Here is a 14,561-nt window from a genome sequence, read left to right as displayed (position 1 = left end):
ATAATGCTGATACCAGTAGAGTCTCTGTAAATGACACTAAACCCTACAGAGTTTAATAGGAACCACTAACATCTCTAAAGACTTTTTGCATCCTTATGTAGAAATATATGGAAGAGAATACCTCATAATCTGTTAGATTCAACAGGAGAAAGAAGTATTTTCTTCTATAAATGCAGGGCAGAGCTGTGTGTTAGTTAACCAAAACCAGTTTAGTTTCCCCAAACTGATCCAACCTAGTGTGCCCACCTCGAAACAATCAAATTAACCTCTAGACCCATTAGGGAAACCCCTACAGAACCTGGTAGGAAAACCTCTCTGTAGGATATGTACGCAGCTACTGACTGGTATGTGGTGCCAAGTGGTGTCACTGCCTCAGGAGCTGTCGGGTGGCTCCCATGGCTGTGGTCATCAAAGGATGCCACGTCCCCTCCTGCCTCTCTGTCCTGGTTTCACTGGGGTTTGGTTTCAGTGTGTGCCCAGCCATGGTGATCGGGGCCATCAGCAGCTAAACCCAGGGCAGCTGCCCCAGGCTGGCCCACAGGTGTATTCTATAGCACTAACACCAAGTTCACTATAAAAGGGAGGGCTTGGGGGGAGAGGTGGGGTTGTTTTTTGTTCTACTTTCTTCTAGCCTCCTTTTTTCCCCCCTTGCTGATGACTGGTGATCCTGGAGCAACCTGCTGTAACTCTGTAGCTAAGTATGCTTTTGTGTGTTTTGTGTTAGCATTGATATTGGTTTCTTTATTTTATTAAATCTGTTTAATTTTAACCCATGAGTCTCCCTCTTTCCCCATTTCCTCCCTCAGTTGGGGAAGGGACATTGGGTGAGAGAAAAACTGCTGTTGTTTAGCCCTGGGTGTGGGCTAAATGAAGACACTGTCTTTGTGCCTGTTTCCCCCTCGCTTCCCAGTAAGAGATTTCTCTGGTTCGGTGTGTTCCAGCACATCCCCTCTGTCACCTAGGCGTGGGTGCTGTGTTTGGTTTTCCATCTCTAAATGCCACTCACTCCAGATTTCACAGGGATTTACTCCCACAGAGCAGGTTCACAAATGTTACTGATCCATTTTCTGGGGTGACTTGCCGGAATGCCCTGTCCCCTTCTGCTCAGTGCCTTCCTCGAGGGCAGAAGTGATGGGGCAGGTTGGGCTTTGCTTGGTTCTGCATTTATTTTTTATACACTGCAAAAATAGAAGTAGTTGGGTATTTCATGCGTGCTATCACTGTGTGCTAGAGAGCTTCAGTGACCTACATAGAGACCTGCCTTGCGATGGGAGGTGAGCCCAGCTGCTGTGTTTGCTGTCCCTGCCAGGCTGCTGCCACGGCTCAGCACCCTCCTCACCCCCCTCGAGGCCCCCTTGCTTCATGGAAGAGAAAAGCTTGTGATCTCGGAGCATTTAGGATTGCCCAGGCATGGGTAACTTAATTGGTCTTGGAGCTGGTGCTAAAAATGTTTGGAATAAACTGCTGGATTTTTTTAAAGCAGTATCTGGAGGGTCTCCCACTGCATGCATTTATTTGATGCAAAAGTGCTTTGGTCTAGATGCTAAAGCTGATAAACCAGACCATTCATTTCCTAAAGTTCAATCTGCCACTTAGAAGACAGAAAATAAACTAAGCTGAGCCACAGCAACATTAAACAGCAAGATACAGGATTTAAGGCAAAGCCCACTGTGGCTGGGAATGTTTCTTTCACGTAAGCCAAATTTATCTCTATAGAGCAGAAGGCTATTTTGTGAGGTTCAGACGGGGGGGGGGGGGGGTAAGAAAACTTCCAGAGAGAGTGTCTCATAAAAACAGGCATCTGCCCCTATGGAAGGGGATAGCTGATACTCCCAGAGATGCAGCAGCCCCAGCGCAGAGCCCCGGTGCCCTCCGTGCCCCTGGCTGTGGGTTTGTGCTCCCCTCCTTTGTTCTGGCAGCCGCTGCCTTGGTCATGCTCTAAATAATTAATAAACCCCAGCCCTGCAGGGCTGCTCCCTTATCTAGCAGCCCCTCACTTTCTGATTTTCCTTGTAGCTGCAGTATTTACCTTGATGCTGGTGGGGAGCAGGACCCGGCAGTGCTGGGCAGCAGGACGAGCTCGGGGTGGGCGATGAGCCCACTGCCCACACCGCTCCCTACGGCACGGCTCCCAGGCTGGCACCCGCCACCATCCATCGCCCGGAGGGCCAGCGTCACGCAAAGCTGGTTCAAGAAGCTGTTTATGAAAAATGAGGCTTGGTTTGATGCTACTGAAAATGCACTGCTACAGTGAAGAACACGAGTTATTTACTAGTGCCCGTTGTCAGAGTGAAATACCACAGAGTTCTCCGTGATGCCCAGCAGTAAATAAGCAGGGAACGCACTGCCAGCGCCGCTGGGCAGGGGCTGCAGGCCACCACGCTTCTGTGGCAACATCAGCTCCTGGTGACTAGAGAAGGGATTTGTGACTTCATTCGGGGATGCGTCCTTACGGTGGAGGAGCAGGGCCTTGGTCAGCTGGTGAAAACAGCCTGTGGTGCTGGCTGTGGGGTGGGAGGTGCTGGGGGCACTGGGCAGCTCTTGGCTGGGCAGCTCGTGTTCCTGCACGTGCCTGTTTTGTGCAACACTGAATGGTAAGTGAAGGACATTACATTGTTTAAAACAAGTCTAAGATAAGAAAAATGTATCGTGGCAATTAGGAGCTTAGTAATGGCTTTAAGGAGGGAAGAAGAAAGTGATGTCCAAAGTAATTGTTTTAAATAAGCAACTTTTTCAGTTGGGTCTCTCAGTAGGACCTTTTCTGGCTGCTTGGTGTGTCCTCCACCCTTGTGCTGCCGCCTGGTCTGGGTGCACAAGCTATGGTTCATCTCACTCCATAATAACGACATACGCCATGTCTCTGTTCACCATCCAGAAAGCAGCTGCTCCTCTCAGCTCTGCCAGTGCCATCCAGGCTCAGGGGGAACGCTGGAAAACGGGGCTAAACTAGGCAGAAAAGAAATGCTGCTAATAAACTCATTGATAACTCTCTGCTGCCTCTGCTGCCATCTCCATTGCCTGTGCGGGTGATGCTCAGAGGTGCATAAAAGGTTTGACTTGGGTCTTTTAAAAGGAGAGCTGAGTTTGCTCCAACTATAAGCATAATAAAATGCAATGAAAAGGCAGCAGAACTGTAGACTGATTTAAAAAAATCTTACTGGTTGGTTGAAACCAGCACTGTTAGCAGAAACTCATTTAACAGTTACCTCTTTGCCTGGGGATTTTTCTGCTTGACATCATGAAATAGCTTGTCAAGCTGGTGCGTGTCTGAACGTGGGTGTTGACTGACAGAGCTGCTGTCTTTGAGCACGCTGGTCTCGTAAAGGCCTCGTGTCTCCAAGAGTTACATCCCTCTTGGATTCGCCTGCTCCACCAGCGTTTGCAGGAAGCATCCAGCCTGTTGCTGAACGCTGTACAGTTATTTAGGTCATTCGATTTTTATGTCAAAATAACCCCGTCGGATTTGGGGGCCTTTGCTGTAAAGCCAGTCAAGCTGAAGACACAAACCAAACCGCTGTGTCGCCCAGTACACCGGTTCCAAATGGTGTGTCCTCTCCCCGTGAGTATAGGCACTTGTTTGTAAAAAAACCATCTGAAGCGTGAGTGTGGATTGCAAGGCGGCAGCGCCTTCGTGTTGGCAGCTCTGGAGGCTGCCAGGTCTTGTGTAGTCATTCAGATGTATTTTAAGCTTTTCTCTTTTTCTGCCTCTAAAGCCAAATTTTCCAATTCCTCTCCAGAGTCTGTGACACATCTTTGGACAACCCATTCCATACTATAACATAAAAAATGGGCTCCACTTTGCCTTTATTTTTCACTGTTTCACTATTATTGCTTGGATTAGAGGTGCAATGTTCTTTGGAGACATTAATTTCAACAAATGAGACATTTGTGCTGTCTGGAAATCCAAGGAGTGAGCAAATGTATTCACTCAGTAATATCAGAGCTGCCCTTCTGGAAAGTTTTAGAGGTGGAGCCCCAACAAGTGACTGAGGTTCCTTGTCTCAGTCCTTGTCCCTTGTGTTTTTTAAATCTACAGCTCCTTATTTTATTGTACCTGCCAAAGAGGCAGAAGGAAATCAGGAATCAGGCTCCTCTTACTCTTTTTTACTCCGTTTCCTGAGATTTCTTTGCACCGATGTCATTTGTGGTGAGGGTAAAGGGGAACACACAAATTATTCCACATTACATTCAGAGTAATGACAAGTCTTAAAATAGCTCTCAATTAGCAATTGATTGCAATTAATTAGAACAACATAGGCTGACATGATATCTTCGTATCTCCAGAGCATTTTTGAGTTCATGAGTTCTAATTTTCAAAAATTTAAAAACTCTGGCTCCCATATTACCATAACCATCTGTCTGCAATTTATAATGTCTATCTTCAAGAAGCGGGAGTAATTAATACACACTTTGGCTTTGCTAATTAAAACAGGTGTCCAAAACAGGGTTCAAGTTTGAATGTGAGCTGTGTTTTTTACATATATGTATGCAAATATGCACATATCTGTATCTTAAGGTCTCTCATACCGATCAGCGCTGTGTGCGGTCAGGGATCCACAGCGTTGGGGTGGGCTCCCGCCCGGCTCAGCGCCGTGGGTGGCGTAGTAACAGAAGGTAAAAGGGAAGATCGTATTAAGATATTAATGCAGCGATAATAAATTAAAAAAAATACAGAAAAGTCTTAAATTCGGGGGGGCAAGACTGGACTTGAAGAAGGAAGAAGATGCTGGTAGTGGCAGCTATTAATTCTCTGTGCACCAAACTTAAACAAGCTAGAGGTGTTTGACAGAAGGACAGAAAGAGCAAACACTGCTGGCAGATGACTTCTGCGCCAGTTTTTCATATCAGTGTGACTTTCCCAGGGGAGGATATACTTAAATGCCACAGTCCTAATGGTCAAATATTGTTTCTAATCACAGTATTTGGAAAGGGGAGTACAACGCAAGGGAGCCAGCAGCACTGAACTACTCCTTGAATTACTGCTTCTTGTATTGGAAGACCTCTTCAACTCTTCCTACAAACCAGGCTGTTCATTTTTGTTTTCTTTTGTCTGGCCAAAGATTTTTAGTTATTGGATGAGAACTAAAAGGTGGAAAGGCAGATAAATCTGGGTTGTGCAAGCCTGGCTGATTTCTGCGGTGCTACCAGAGCAGGATTTGGTTGAGCAGACAGCTATGGTTAGGCTGATAAAGAGGTTTAAAAAAGTATTGATTTGAAGAGACCATAATCAGAAACAATTAAAAGTTGACAGATGACCTGAACTACTGATGGAGGCATTTGCTGAGGTATCACCACATGTTATCATAGTAAGAGACAGAGCAGGGTTTTCCTGAACGTGGAAATAACTCACTCAAGGGTCGCACATACATCACGGCTTTCAGAAATGGTCTGACAACACCAATGACCACAGCTGACCAATTTTGCCCAACACTTTGCTTCTTACCGCGCTGCTGCTCCCGCTTCGTGCTTCTCTTTCCACTCAGAATTTTAACTTCATCCCATGTTACTTTGAGAAAGATCCACATATAAATATTTTGGCTCATTTAATATGCCTTCTGGTATTTTAACACCAGCTTTCATATTTTCTCCACCATTTGGGGAACTTATTTTTATTTTCAAACAAATTTGATACCCTAACAGAAGTTCATTCCCAGAACTGAGTGTTTTAGGACAGATTGCAGGAGTGCTGATAAAATGAAGTACTGGGAGGCTCCTGATACAAGTGTTCGTGCTGGCCAGGGACTGGCTGAAATTCTCCTGCATGAACTCTAGACCTCCCCAGACAGAGACCGTGGGTGAATGCTGCTGGTTTTTACACTGGGTTGGCAAGTTCAGAAAGTTTAAATAGAAAAAACTTTAAAATAGAAAAGTTAAATTAGTAGAACGGACTAGGAAGGAACCAGGTATCTGTGGAGAGCAGCCCAAGTCCTGGCCACGGCAGCACCCAGGTGTCTGCAGCTGCACCCAAAAGGGTGATAAACTGTGTTAGCTCCCTGAGAGTGCCTGGATCAGCCGTTACCTCCGCCCGTTCCCTTCCTCCCCCTTCGCTGCTGTCTTTGAACATATGGGAGAGTTCAAGCCAATAACACTACTGTCAAGTCCTTCCCTGGTGGTGTTTGCTTGCTGAAATTTTACTGAAGGTACTTGATCCTAAATGCAAATAAATCCACCGCGTGTCCGTCCTGCTGCCAACGCTGATCCCAGAGCCAATTGCTTCCATGGCATTTGTCATTGTTCCTAAGCTTTACCTTGGTAATTTTATTTAGACAGGGGCATTTTCTGCTGATAAATCTGGCTCTATTACCAAGTCAGAATGTATTTATTAAAACAACAATTAGACCTTGGTCTCTCATCAATCACAACACCTTTAATTCATGCATGGATGCAAAAGCTCTTGGAGGCGTTGTGCATGCATGAATGAGTGATCTAAATCAAATTGTCACTTTACCGGCATTACCTTATCTCCAGACCTAGAGGCAATCAATTTTTTATTTACCATGTGAATAATGTGTGATATTTTTAAAAGCTTCAACACTTCGGGGGTTTTTTGGTGTAGAAAGGTGAATACTTGCTTCACAAGGTTGGAAACAAAGGTGAGCGTGGAGGTGAGGGCACCAGCCCCTCAGGCACTCGGGTGATGGGACCCCCATGGGATGGAGGTGATGGAGGTGATGGGGAGCTGGGCAGAGGCTGGCCACAGGGGCTACCTGCCTCAGGGTGGGGGCTACCCTGTTCCCACCTGCCCATGGTCCTGGCTGCCTGGGTAGTGTTGTTAATTACTGCTCAAATGGGGGTCGGCTGCTGCAATGAGTCCCAGCAGAAGAGAAGAGTGGAAGAGACAGCAAAAACTGAGAACAATCCAGAGGTCAAGGTGATGGGGACAGGGAAGAAGAAAAGGAATGTGAAATAGAAATAAAAAAACAACAACAAAACCCTAACGTAGAAGAAGCAGTAAGAAGAACAGAAGGCGAAAGGACAACTTAAATGGACACAAGTGGATGGAGAACAGCAGGACGGGAAAATGCCTCCTCCCTTGCTTTCTGCACCCCAGCCGTCCCTCTGCGCGGTGACTTCCCATTCCCCACTTGCAGCGTGTTTGTTGTGAAAGAGGGAGAGGAGAAGAGAAAAAGCGGATGGCTGACGGTTTGTGTGTCAATTATACATCAGAGGCTTTGCTGCTTCTTCAGAAGCTTCTAATAATAATTATTATAATTAGGGCACTGGGAGAGAAATGTGTTGAGATCAGGGAGAAAAGCAGGAGAGCCAGGCCAGAATTAATTAGCCCCTTTTATCCAAGAATCTCAAAGCATTTAGACATTAATTAATGAATTCTGTGGTTAAATCAGCACAATGTTCAGTTTGCCACCGGGATGGTGGCTGCTCTCGGGGCTCAGCACCTATCCTTGCGTGGCCACGGGTCCTGCGTGGGCTGATGCTGCTGCAGGTGCCTTCCTCTCGCTGCAAAATGCAGAGGAATAGTTCTTTTTTTCCTGTTGGTTCTGTCTGTCATCCTGACAGCAGCCAAAGCTGGGATGAGGAGGCCTGGCTATTGGTAATGATAGTGTTGGGGGGTTAATTTCTAACAGGCTGCATTGCAACCGTGCGTGCAAACGCCTGTAATTCCCGAGCCTGCTCCCCGGCTCTCTGTCAGCCTGATCATTTTCCCTCGCTTTGATGTCAGCTAATTGATGTAAGGCTGAGAGTAATTGAGGTACTTAAAATGATAACACTGGGGCTTGGATGATGTGTCTAGAATCTCCAACTTCCTCTCCTTGTCCGAATTTCGTTGTTGTATTTCCTTACCCCATCGTCTCGGAAACCCTCTGGGCAGAATGAGTGCACCCTTCAGGACGTTCCTTTAGCTCCAAATCCATCCGACCAGGAGCTGGCTTTGCATTTAGGCTCTCAAAGTGTTTCGGCAGCTGCCTCTGGACCACGCCGGCATCCCCGGGCTTCCGAGGAGGTGACGGAGCCATCGCACTGAGCTGATGGCCGGCGTTGGGTGTCGGAGTGTGGGGGGAGCAGCGGATTTCACCACCCGTGTCCAACTGAGGCAGAGGGAGTTTGCGAAGCAGTAAACGAGGCAGCTGTGCCCACGCTTCTCACTGTGCACCTGCAACGCGGCGGAGCTCGGCTTGCTTGACTTGGGATCAGATAATTTAGCAGTGCTAACAGAGCCAACTTCCTAGCGTGGTAATTACTTTGATCCTGGTTGGCACAGATGTATTTTTCATGTATTATTGCTTAATACTGGAACCTTTCTTTTTTTTCATCCTCTGCTATCTGAAGATAACCTAATGAAAATTATTTTTTCCCCTGCTTCGTTAAATGCTAAAGGGCAATTCAATTTTCTCCGTAGCTTTCCCTCTGTCTTTAGATTTTCTTAATGGACTGCTCTGGCTAGCCTGATATGTTGTTCTTGTAACGATTATATCAAGGTCTTCTCAGCAGAAAACCTGAGCTCTCCCCATCTTGTAGCTAAAAGTAGAAGGACATGCCTGGCGATTCCTGCCGCCCGCACACCCGCTGGGGTCCGCTGCCTCCTGTCTCACCCGCGGTATGCCCATCGTTGGTGAATATTCATTAAGTGAAATTAGCATCTATTAGGTCTTAATTAACTTATAAGAGGCTTGTTTTGTGGTAATTAAGTATATGCTCTAGATGTGCCTGATGGCAGCTGGTGGGTCCCCTGTCCGTGTGGCTATCCCCAAGCAGGGTCCGGCTGGACCTTTCTTCTTCCCCGTAGCTGTGGAGTTAGAGCTGTGGGGAGGTGTCTGCGACCTAAACATGTGCTGAACATTAGCGCCGGTTTGCAAAGTTTCATTAGTGATCTAGCAATGTCCTGTGCCACCGCAGTGGTCTGACAGTCAGTGTCCCATGTTCGGTGTCGCGGCTCTTTGGGCACTCGAGGCACATGTTGGAGCTTTGCTCCTCGGCTGGCTGAGCACAGCCCTTTGATCTGGGTTCCCTGGGCTGTCCTGCTGCTATGGGATGTGGATGGGCTTTAGCTGAAAATGTGGATGCTATGGGATGTGGATGGGTCCAGCGCAGAGCCACGAAGATGATTAAGGGGGTGGAACATCTCCCTTATGAGGAGAGGCTGAGGGAGCTGGGTCTCTTTAGCTTGGAGAAGAGGAGACTGAGGGGTGACCTCATTAATGTTTATAAATATGTAAAGGGCAAGTGTCATGAGCATGGAGCCAGGCTCTTCTCAGTGACATCCCTTGACAGGACAAGGGGCAATGGGTGCAAGCTGGAGCACAGGAGGTTCCACATAAATATGAGGAAAAACTTCTTTACGGTGAGGGTGACTGAACACTGGCACAGGCTGCCCAGAGAGGTTGTGGAGTCTCCTTCTCTGGAGACATTCAAAACCCGCCTGGACGCGTTCCTGTGTGATATGGTCTAGGCAATCCTGCTCCAGCAGGGATTGGACTAGATGATCTTTCAAGGTCCCTTCCAATCCCTAACATTCTGTGATTCTGTGAACGTCCCTGTGAATTTGCTTAGAAGCTGTTAGGGAGGCACCGAACGCCGCCACGCTCCGAGCCAGCGGTAGGGTGTTGGAGGAGGTTGCGTGGCGCACTAACGGGAACTGACCCGAGCACCAACCTGGTCCCTCTCAACTCATTTTTCACCGTTTTTCAGACTCCGTTCAGTTCAGCGCGGGGTGGGAAGCAGTGAAGGCAGCAGGAGCACGTTGTCCTGGTGTGAATACACTGTCATCCTTAAATGCACACAAGCAGCTGGGGAGAATGACTGACTTTGGAGGTGAGAAAACGTAATTAGAGGCGAGGGCAGAGCAAACGCTGAGGAGGGGAGCGGGCGCTGCCCTCCCGCCGGCCAGGGGAGCCGTGGGGGGGGAACTCCCCTCCCAGCACCTCTGTGGTCCCACAGCGCCGGCCAGAAACACCCTCCCAGTTCCCTTCCCCTGGGTTAGTTTTTGCCTTTCGGGCGCTGGCGGTTGCTCGCTGGAGCAGGGTTCTGTGTGTGGGAAGGACGGAGGCTCCGGCGGTCCCTCGCAGGGAGCACACAGCGAACCCCTCCCCAAGCCCCAGTGTCAGCTGCAGCGGGAGCTGCGGATCGATACAGCTCCTGGATGTGTCTTCCAGGAGTGTGTGATGAGGATTTTACAAATATGTAATGCCTTTGTCAAAGCCGAGCAAATTGTAAAAAATTTCAATTTAGCCATTATTGACTTTTTTCAGACAAGATACTGAACAGGTCTGGAAGCAAGTCTATAAATTAAATGTAGCCACGCAGCTCGCAGGCTGAAAGACTCCTTCACCATTGGCAAGGAGGGGGAAGGAAGAGGTGAGGAGGGGCTCCCTGACTTCGGTTTTTCTGCCTGCCTCTAAATCGTACGCGTTGTGCTCATGGTTGTGAAACAGATGGAGAAAGGGGGGAGCAGGGCAGGGACCATCAGCGGCGCAGCCTTTTAACGATGTGCTGCCATGAGCCTGCAGACCCCCTTCCTCCAGCGGCTGCTCCCACACCTTGGGGCTTTGAAATTGGGAGTAACGTTTTCTTTTTCTTTTCTTTTTCTTTTTTTACCCCATTTTTTGATGGGAATCTCTTTCTGGAGTGGTGGCAGCCTCTGGCGTGAGGAAGAGATTCCCCATCCGTGGGGAGCTGCACGACCACCATCCCAGCACCACACGTTGCCCATCGCCACGGCACAACCCGCGGGGCCGACGCTGCAGCTCTGAGCCGGCTCTTCCCCTCCCCGTCCCCTCCTCCTGCCCTGGCTCTCCTGTAAGAAATGCCGCGAGCGCCGGGGTGTGATCATGGCCACGGGGCCCCCGGTGCCTTTCAGCGGGGGAGACCGGGGGCTGCGTTGCTGGTCCCAAGTGGCAAAGCTAAATTCAGCTTTGCTTGATCTGGACAACGTCACCAATCTGCGTGAGTTGGAAATGATGGTGACATTTCAGTGGGAAGACAGATGCTTCCAAATGACATTTAAATCCGTGATTATTGCAGTGGTTCGGTCAGGGAGCAGTTGTCACCAGTGCCAGCTCTTCCCCCTTGTCACGGCTTGCTGCGTTCGGGCAGGACTCCAGCTGAAACAGAGAAATCCAAGCCATGAGCTGCATGAATCAGGAGATAAATGGAGCACTGTTCAGGGGTGCCTGTCGCCAAGGAGTTATGCCCGTGAAGGACCATGCCTCCCCAGAGCCTCTGTCTGTGCACGGCCGAGTCCTGGCACCGCAGAAGGGCGGTGAGCTGTCCGCAGGGGTCTGGCTACGGGCGGGCAGGGGGGACACGGGTGCGATGCCCACTGGGATGGGGGCTGGCGGCTCTGCCTGCACCATCTGATGGCCAAAGCCGACCACTATTGAGCCACAGAGAAGAGATGTGTGGAGAAATTCAGGGTGCTGTGGCTGTCAATAACAGAAAAGACAATTTCCCAGACGCTGTTTCCTGGGGGCTGGGGAGGCCAGGCACCTCCTGATACCCACTTCTGAATTTTATAGGGGACTGTACAGATCCTTTTTGTTGCAGGAGAGATGTTTGTTAACATAAGTAGCCAATGGTCACTTGAACTGGCATGACTGTTTTGATGTGTTACTTTAAAAAAGAACAAATAATAATATTTAATCCAAAGAAAGACCATGATGATTACAGACAGAATAACGAACATTTTCCTGAGCAGTGGGAGCAGTATTGTCTGAATGCTTAGGCATGAGGAACATCTTGTTTTCGTTTGGTTTGTTTCATGCCGTTGGGAAAGCGTGTGATTTCCAGGGCCGTCCCGTGGTGGAGTCACGCAGGGACGCCGGCTCCCCGGCAAAGCCAGGGAAGATCCAGCACAAGCTGTTGGACCCCTCGTGTTTTGCAGAGGCAGTAGCTGGGAAATTCATGATTTGTTTGTCTGTTTTGAACTAGTAACCTTGGCCTTGGCCCTGTAACCTCTGTTCACACCTGTGAGTTTATTGGCTTCAAAGGAGCCCCACGTACAGGTAAAACTTGGAGGAACGGATCGGGAATCTGCTCGGGGTTTGGCCTTGGGTTGGTGGGTGGAGGTAGTAGCAAGTCATTACAAGCCTGGAAAGCAATTAGGGCTCCCAAAGGGATGGTCGCTCGCTCTGGTGAAGCACCATACAGGACCCTCCTGTGACTGTCCCTCACCGAGGAGCTCAGGAAACCTTCAGCCCTGCGTTGGGTGTCTCAGGGGACCCGGAGGGGACCTGAGCACCACGTGCAAGGGGAGCAGACAAAGGAGCTCCAGTGTTAATGGAAATCAGCCCCCACTTGAGCCTGGGCAGAGGTTTCGCTGGCAGTCTGTGGTGACATTCAGGAAAGCTCCCCCAGAGGTTCCCTGACGTGCCGGGGGCTGCATCCCTCCCGGCTCCCACGGTCTCGGCCGACAGCAGGAGCCCGGCGGGGGGGAGCAGCCTGTCTCTGGGTGCAGGCGGGGGGGAGCAGCCTGTCTCTGGGTGCAGGCGGGGGTGAGCAGCCTGTCTCTGGGTGCAGGCGGGGGGGAGCAGCCTGTCTCTGGGTGCAGGCGGGGGTGAGCAGCCTGTCTCTGGGTGCAGGCGGGGGGGAGCAGCCTGTCTCTGGGTGCAGGCAGCTCGGAGCTGTGGGTAACCCCGGGCGCTCTCTGTTCCTCTTGCAGGTGAGCCCTCCCGCTGGTCCTCGTCCCACTGCGACTGCTGCTGCAAGAACGGCAAAGACAAGGAGGGAGAGAGCGGCACGTCGTGCAACGAGCTGTCGACGTCGAGCTGCGACAGCCAGTCGGAGGCCAGCTCCCCCCAGGAGACCGTCATCTGCGGCCCCGTCACCCGCCAGCCCAACATCCAGACTCTGGACCGGCCGGCCAAGAAGGGGCCGGTGCAGCTGCTGCAGCAGTCCGAGATCCGGAGGAAGAGCGACCTGCTCCGGACTCTCACCTCCGGCTCCCGGGAGTCCAACTCCAGCAAGAAAAAAGCGGTGAAGGAGAAGCTCTCCATTGAGGAGGAGCTAGAAAAATGTATCCAGGATTTCCTCAAAATCAAAATCCCCGACAGGTTTCCGGAAAGGAAACACCCCTGGCAATCCGAACTGCTGCGGAAGTACCACCTATAGGCTCAGGGTGGGGAAAGCACAGGACCTTGCTACCATTAGGGCAAGATTGGAAGTGATACAAAAATAATTCCCAATAATAATTATTTGTTAGGTCACAGAAAAAACCCCATCCATCTCTCTAGTACTGCCTAATTTGCCTATTTCACCTTCACATTTATAGTCATAGGGTAACGATATTTTTCCAGTCGTGGAAGCACAATGACAAACGCTTTTATTTGTAAACTCTGAGTCTTACACAAGCTGAATACCTTAAGGGCACAACCATCCCGACCCCGAGGGATGCTCACGGGGGGCTGCTGCCGGCGGGGACAGGGGGGCTGGGGGCTGCGTGCCTTCTGCGTCCTCCTTGTCGGGCGTTGGTTTGGAGGGACATCCACAGCTCAAAGAAACAAGCTATGCCATGACAGTTTACCTTAAGCATGTGTATATATATATATGTGCATATATATATGTGTGTATATATATCTCTGTGTATATATATATGTATATATATATCAATATATAGTGCTTAAAGATTTTCTGGCGCTTTCCTTACAACTGCACTTTCTCAGAAAAGAGCATTTTTTAGCAGTCTGTGGACATTCCGTTTCTTCTTCAGGTCTTCAAGGGTTGAACAGTAGAAACCCCATCTTGCTGTCTCTCCCCTGCTCCCTCTCTCTATCTTTTTTTCCCCCCTTCTCCGAGACACTGTAAATGCATTTCAGGGGAGACCAGGGGACAGCGTGTGGGTCTTTGTTGCCGTCAGCAAAATATTCCACTTGTTTTTGATGATCTTGTTCCCTCTGTGTTCTCCCCACGCCTCTTGTTGTGTTCCTCGAGGCTCTGCGGTGCCGGTGGGTTAAACGTGTGATGCTCCCAGTTGGAAAGCTGTAGGAATTCTTGCGGGGTCGAGTGCGGTGGCAGGCGGAGTGGAGCGCTGGCGAGGAGGGCTGATTTCTGTGCTTGCCAGGCGCGGGTGCCTGAAGAGTGGCTGAAGCAGGCAGGGTGAGCGGGCACTGGGTCGTGTCTGGCATGGAAGTAAGAAATTCTTTCTCTGGCACAAATGTAAGAACTTCTCTGCCTACCCAGCCATGTTTAGTGCTCTGATGGGCAGGGGATCAACTGCTAGAGGACAGGAGCAGCGCTGTTCCAGCCGTGTGCGTTTCAAGAGAACAATTTTTATATATCCATATATATATGTAACACAAAGCACTTCGACCCTGAGTTATTCAGCATCCTGCAGGTCCCAGGGCTTCCCCCTCTCCATTCCAGAGGCTGCTGGGGCAGGTATCAGGTAGCACAGATCCTTTCTGTTGCTGTTCGTGCTTGCGGGGCTCCGTTGCGCCCGCACACCACAGGATCCCAAGGTCTACCCATCGCTCAGCTGCAGGCGTTGTGCAGGTGTTTATTGGTGAGGATGCACATTGTACCAGCAAACCAGGCAGCAATACTTGTCCAGAGTGACCCGTGAGCAGGAGCTGGCTGTGGGGAGGGGGAAAATCCCTCCCAGCAATACA

General features: G+C 49.9%; 1 protein-coding gene across 1 annotated transcript in view; it reads left to right on the top strand.

Annotated features, from left to right (window-relative positions):
• Positions 1 to 13,065, top strand: part of KCTD16 (potassium channel tetramerization domain containing 16) — a 56,256-nt gene extending 43,191 nt beyond the window's left edge. Inside the window, exon 2 of the mRNA XM_068409219.1 lies at positions 12,617 to 13,065. Within this exon, the coding sequence (XP_068265320.1) occupies positions 12,617 to 13,065 (449 nt within the window). The remainder of the gene's footprint in view (positions 1 to 12,616) is intronic.
• Positions 13,066 to 14,561: the final 1,496 nt, after the last annotated feature.

Source organism: Nyctibius grandis, chromosome 10 (assembly GCF_013368605.1).
Source record: "Nyctibius grandis isolate bNycGra1 chromosome 10, bNycGra1.pri, whole genome shotgun sequence".
NCBI classification, from domain to species: Eukaryota; Metazoa; Chordata; class Aves; order Nyctibiiformes; family Nyctibiidae; genus Nyctibius; species Nyctibius grandis.
The sequence above is the reverse complement of the archived record's forward strand: the minus strand, read 5'-3'. Positions and strand labels throughout refer to the sequence as shown.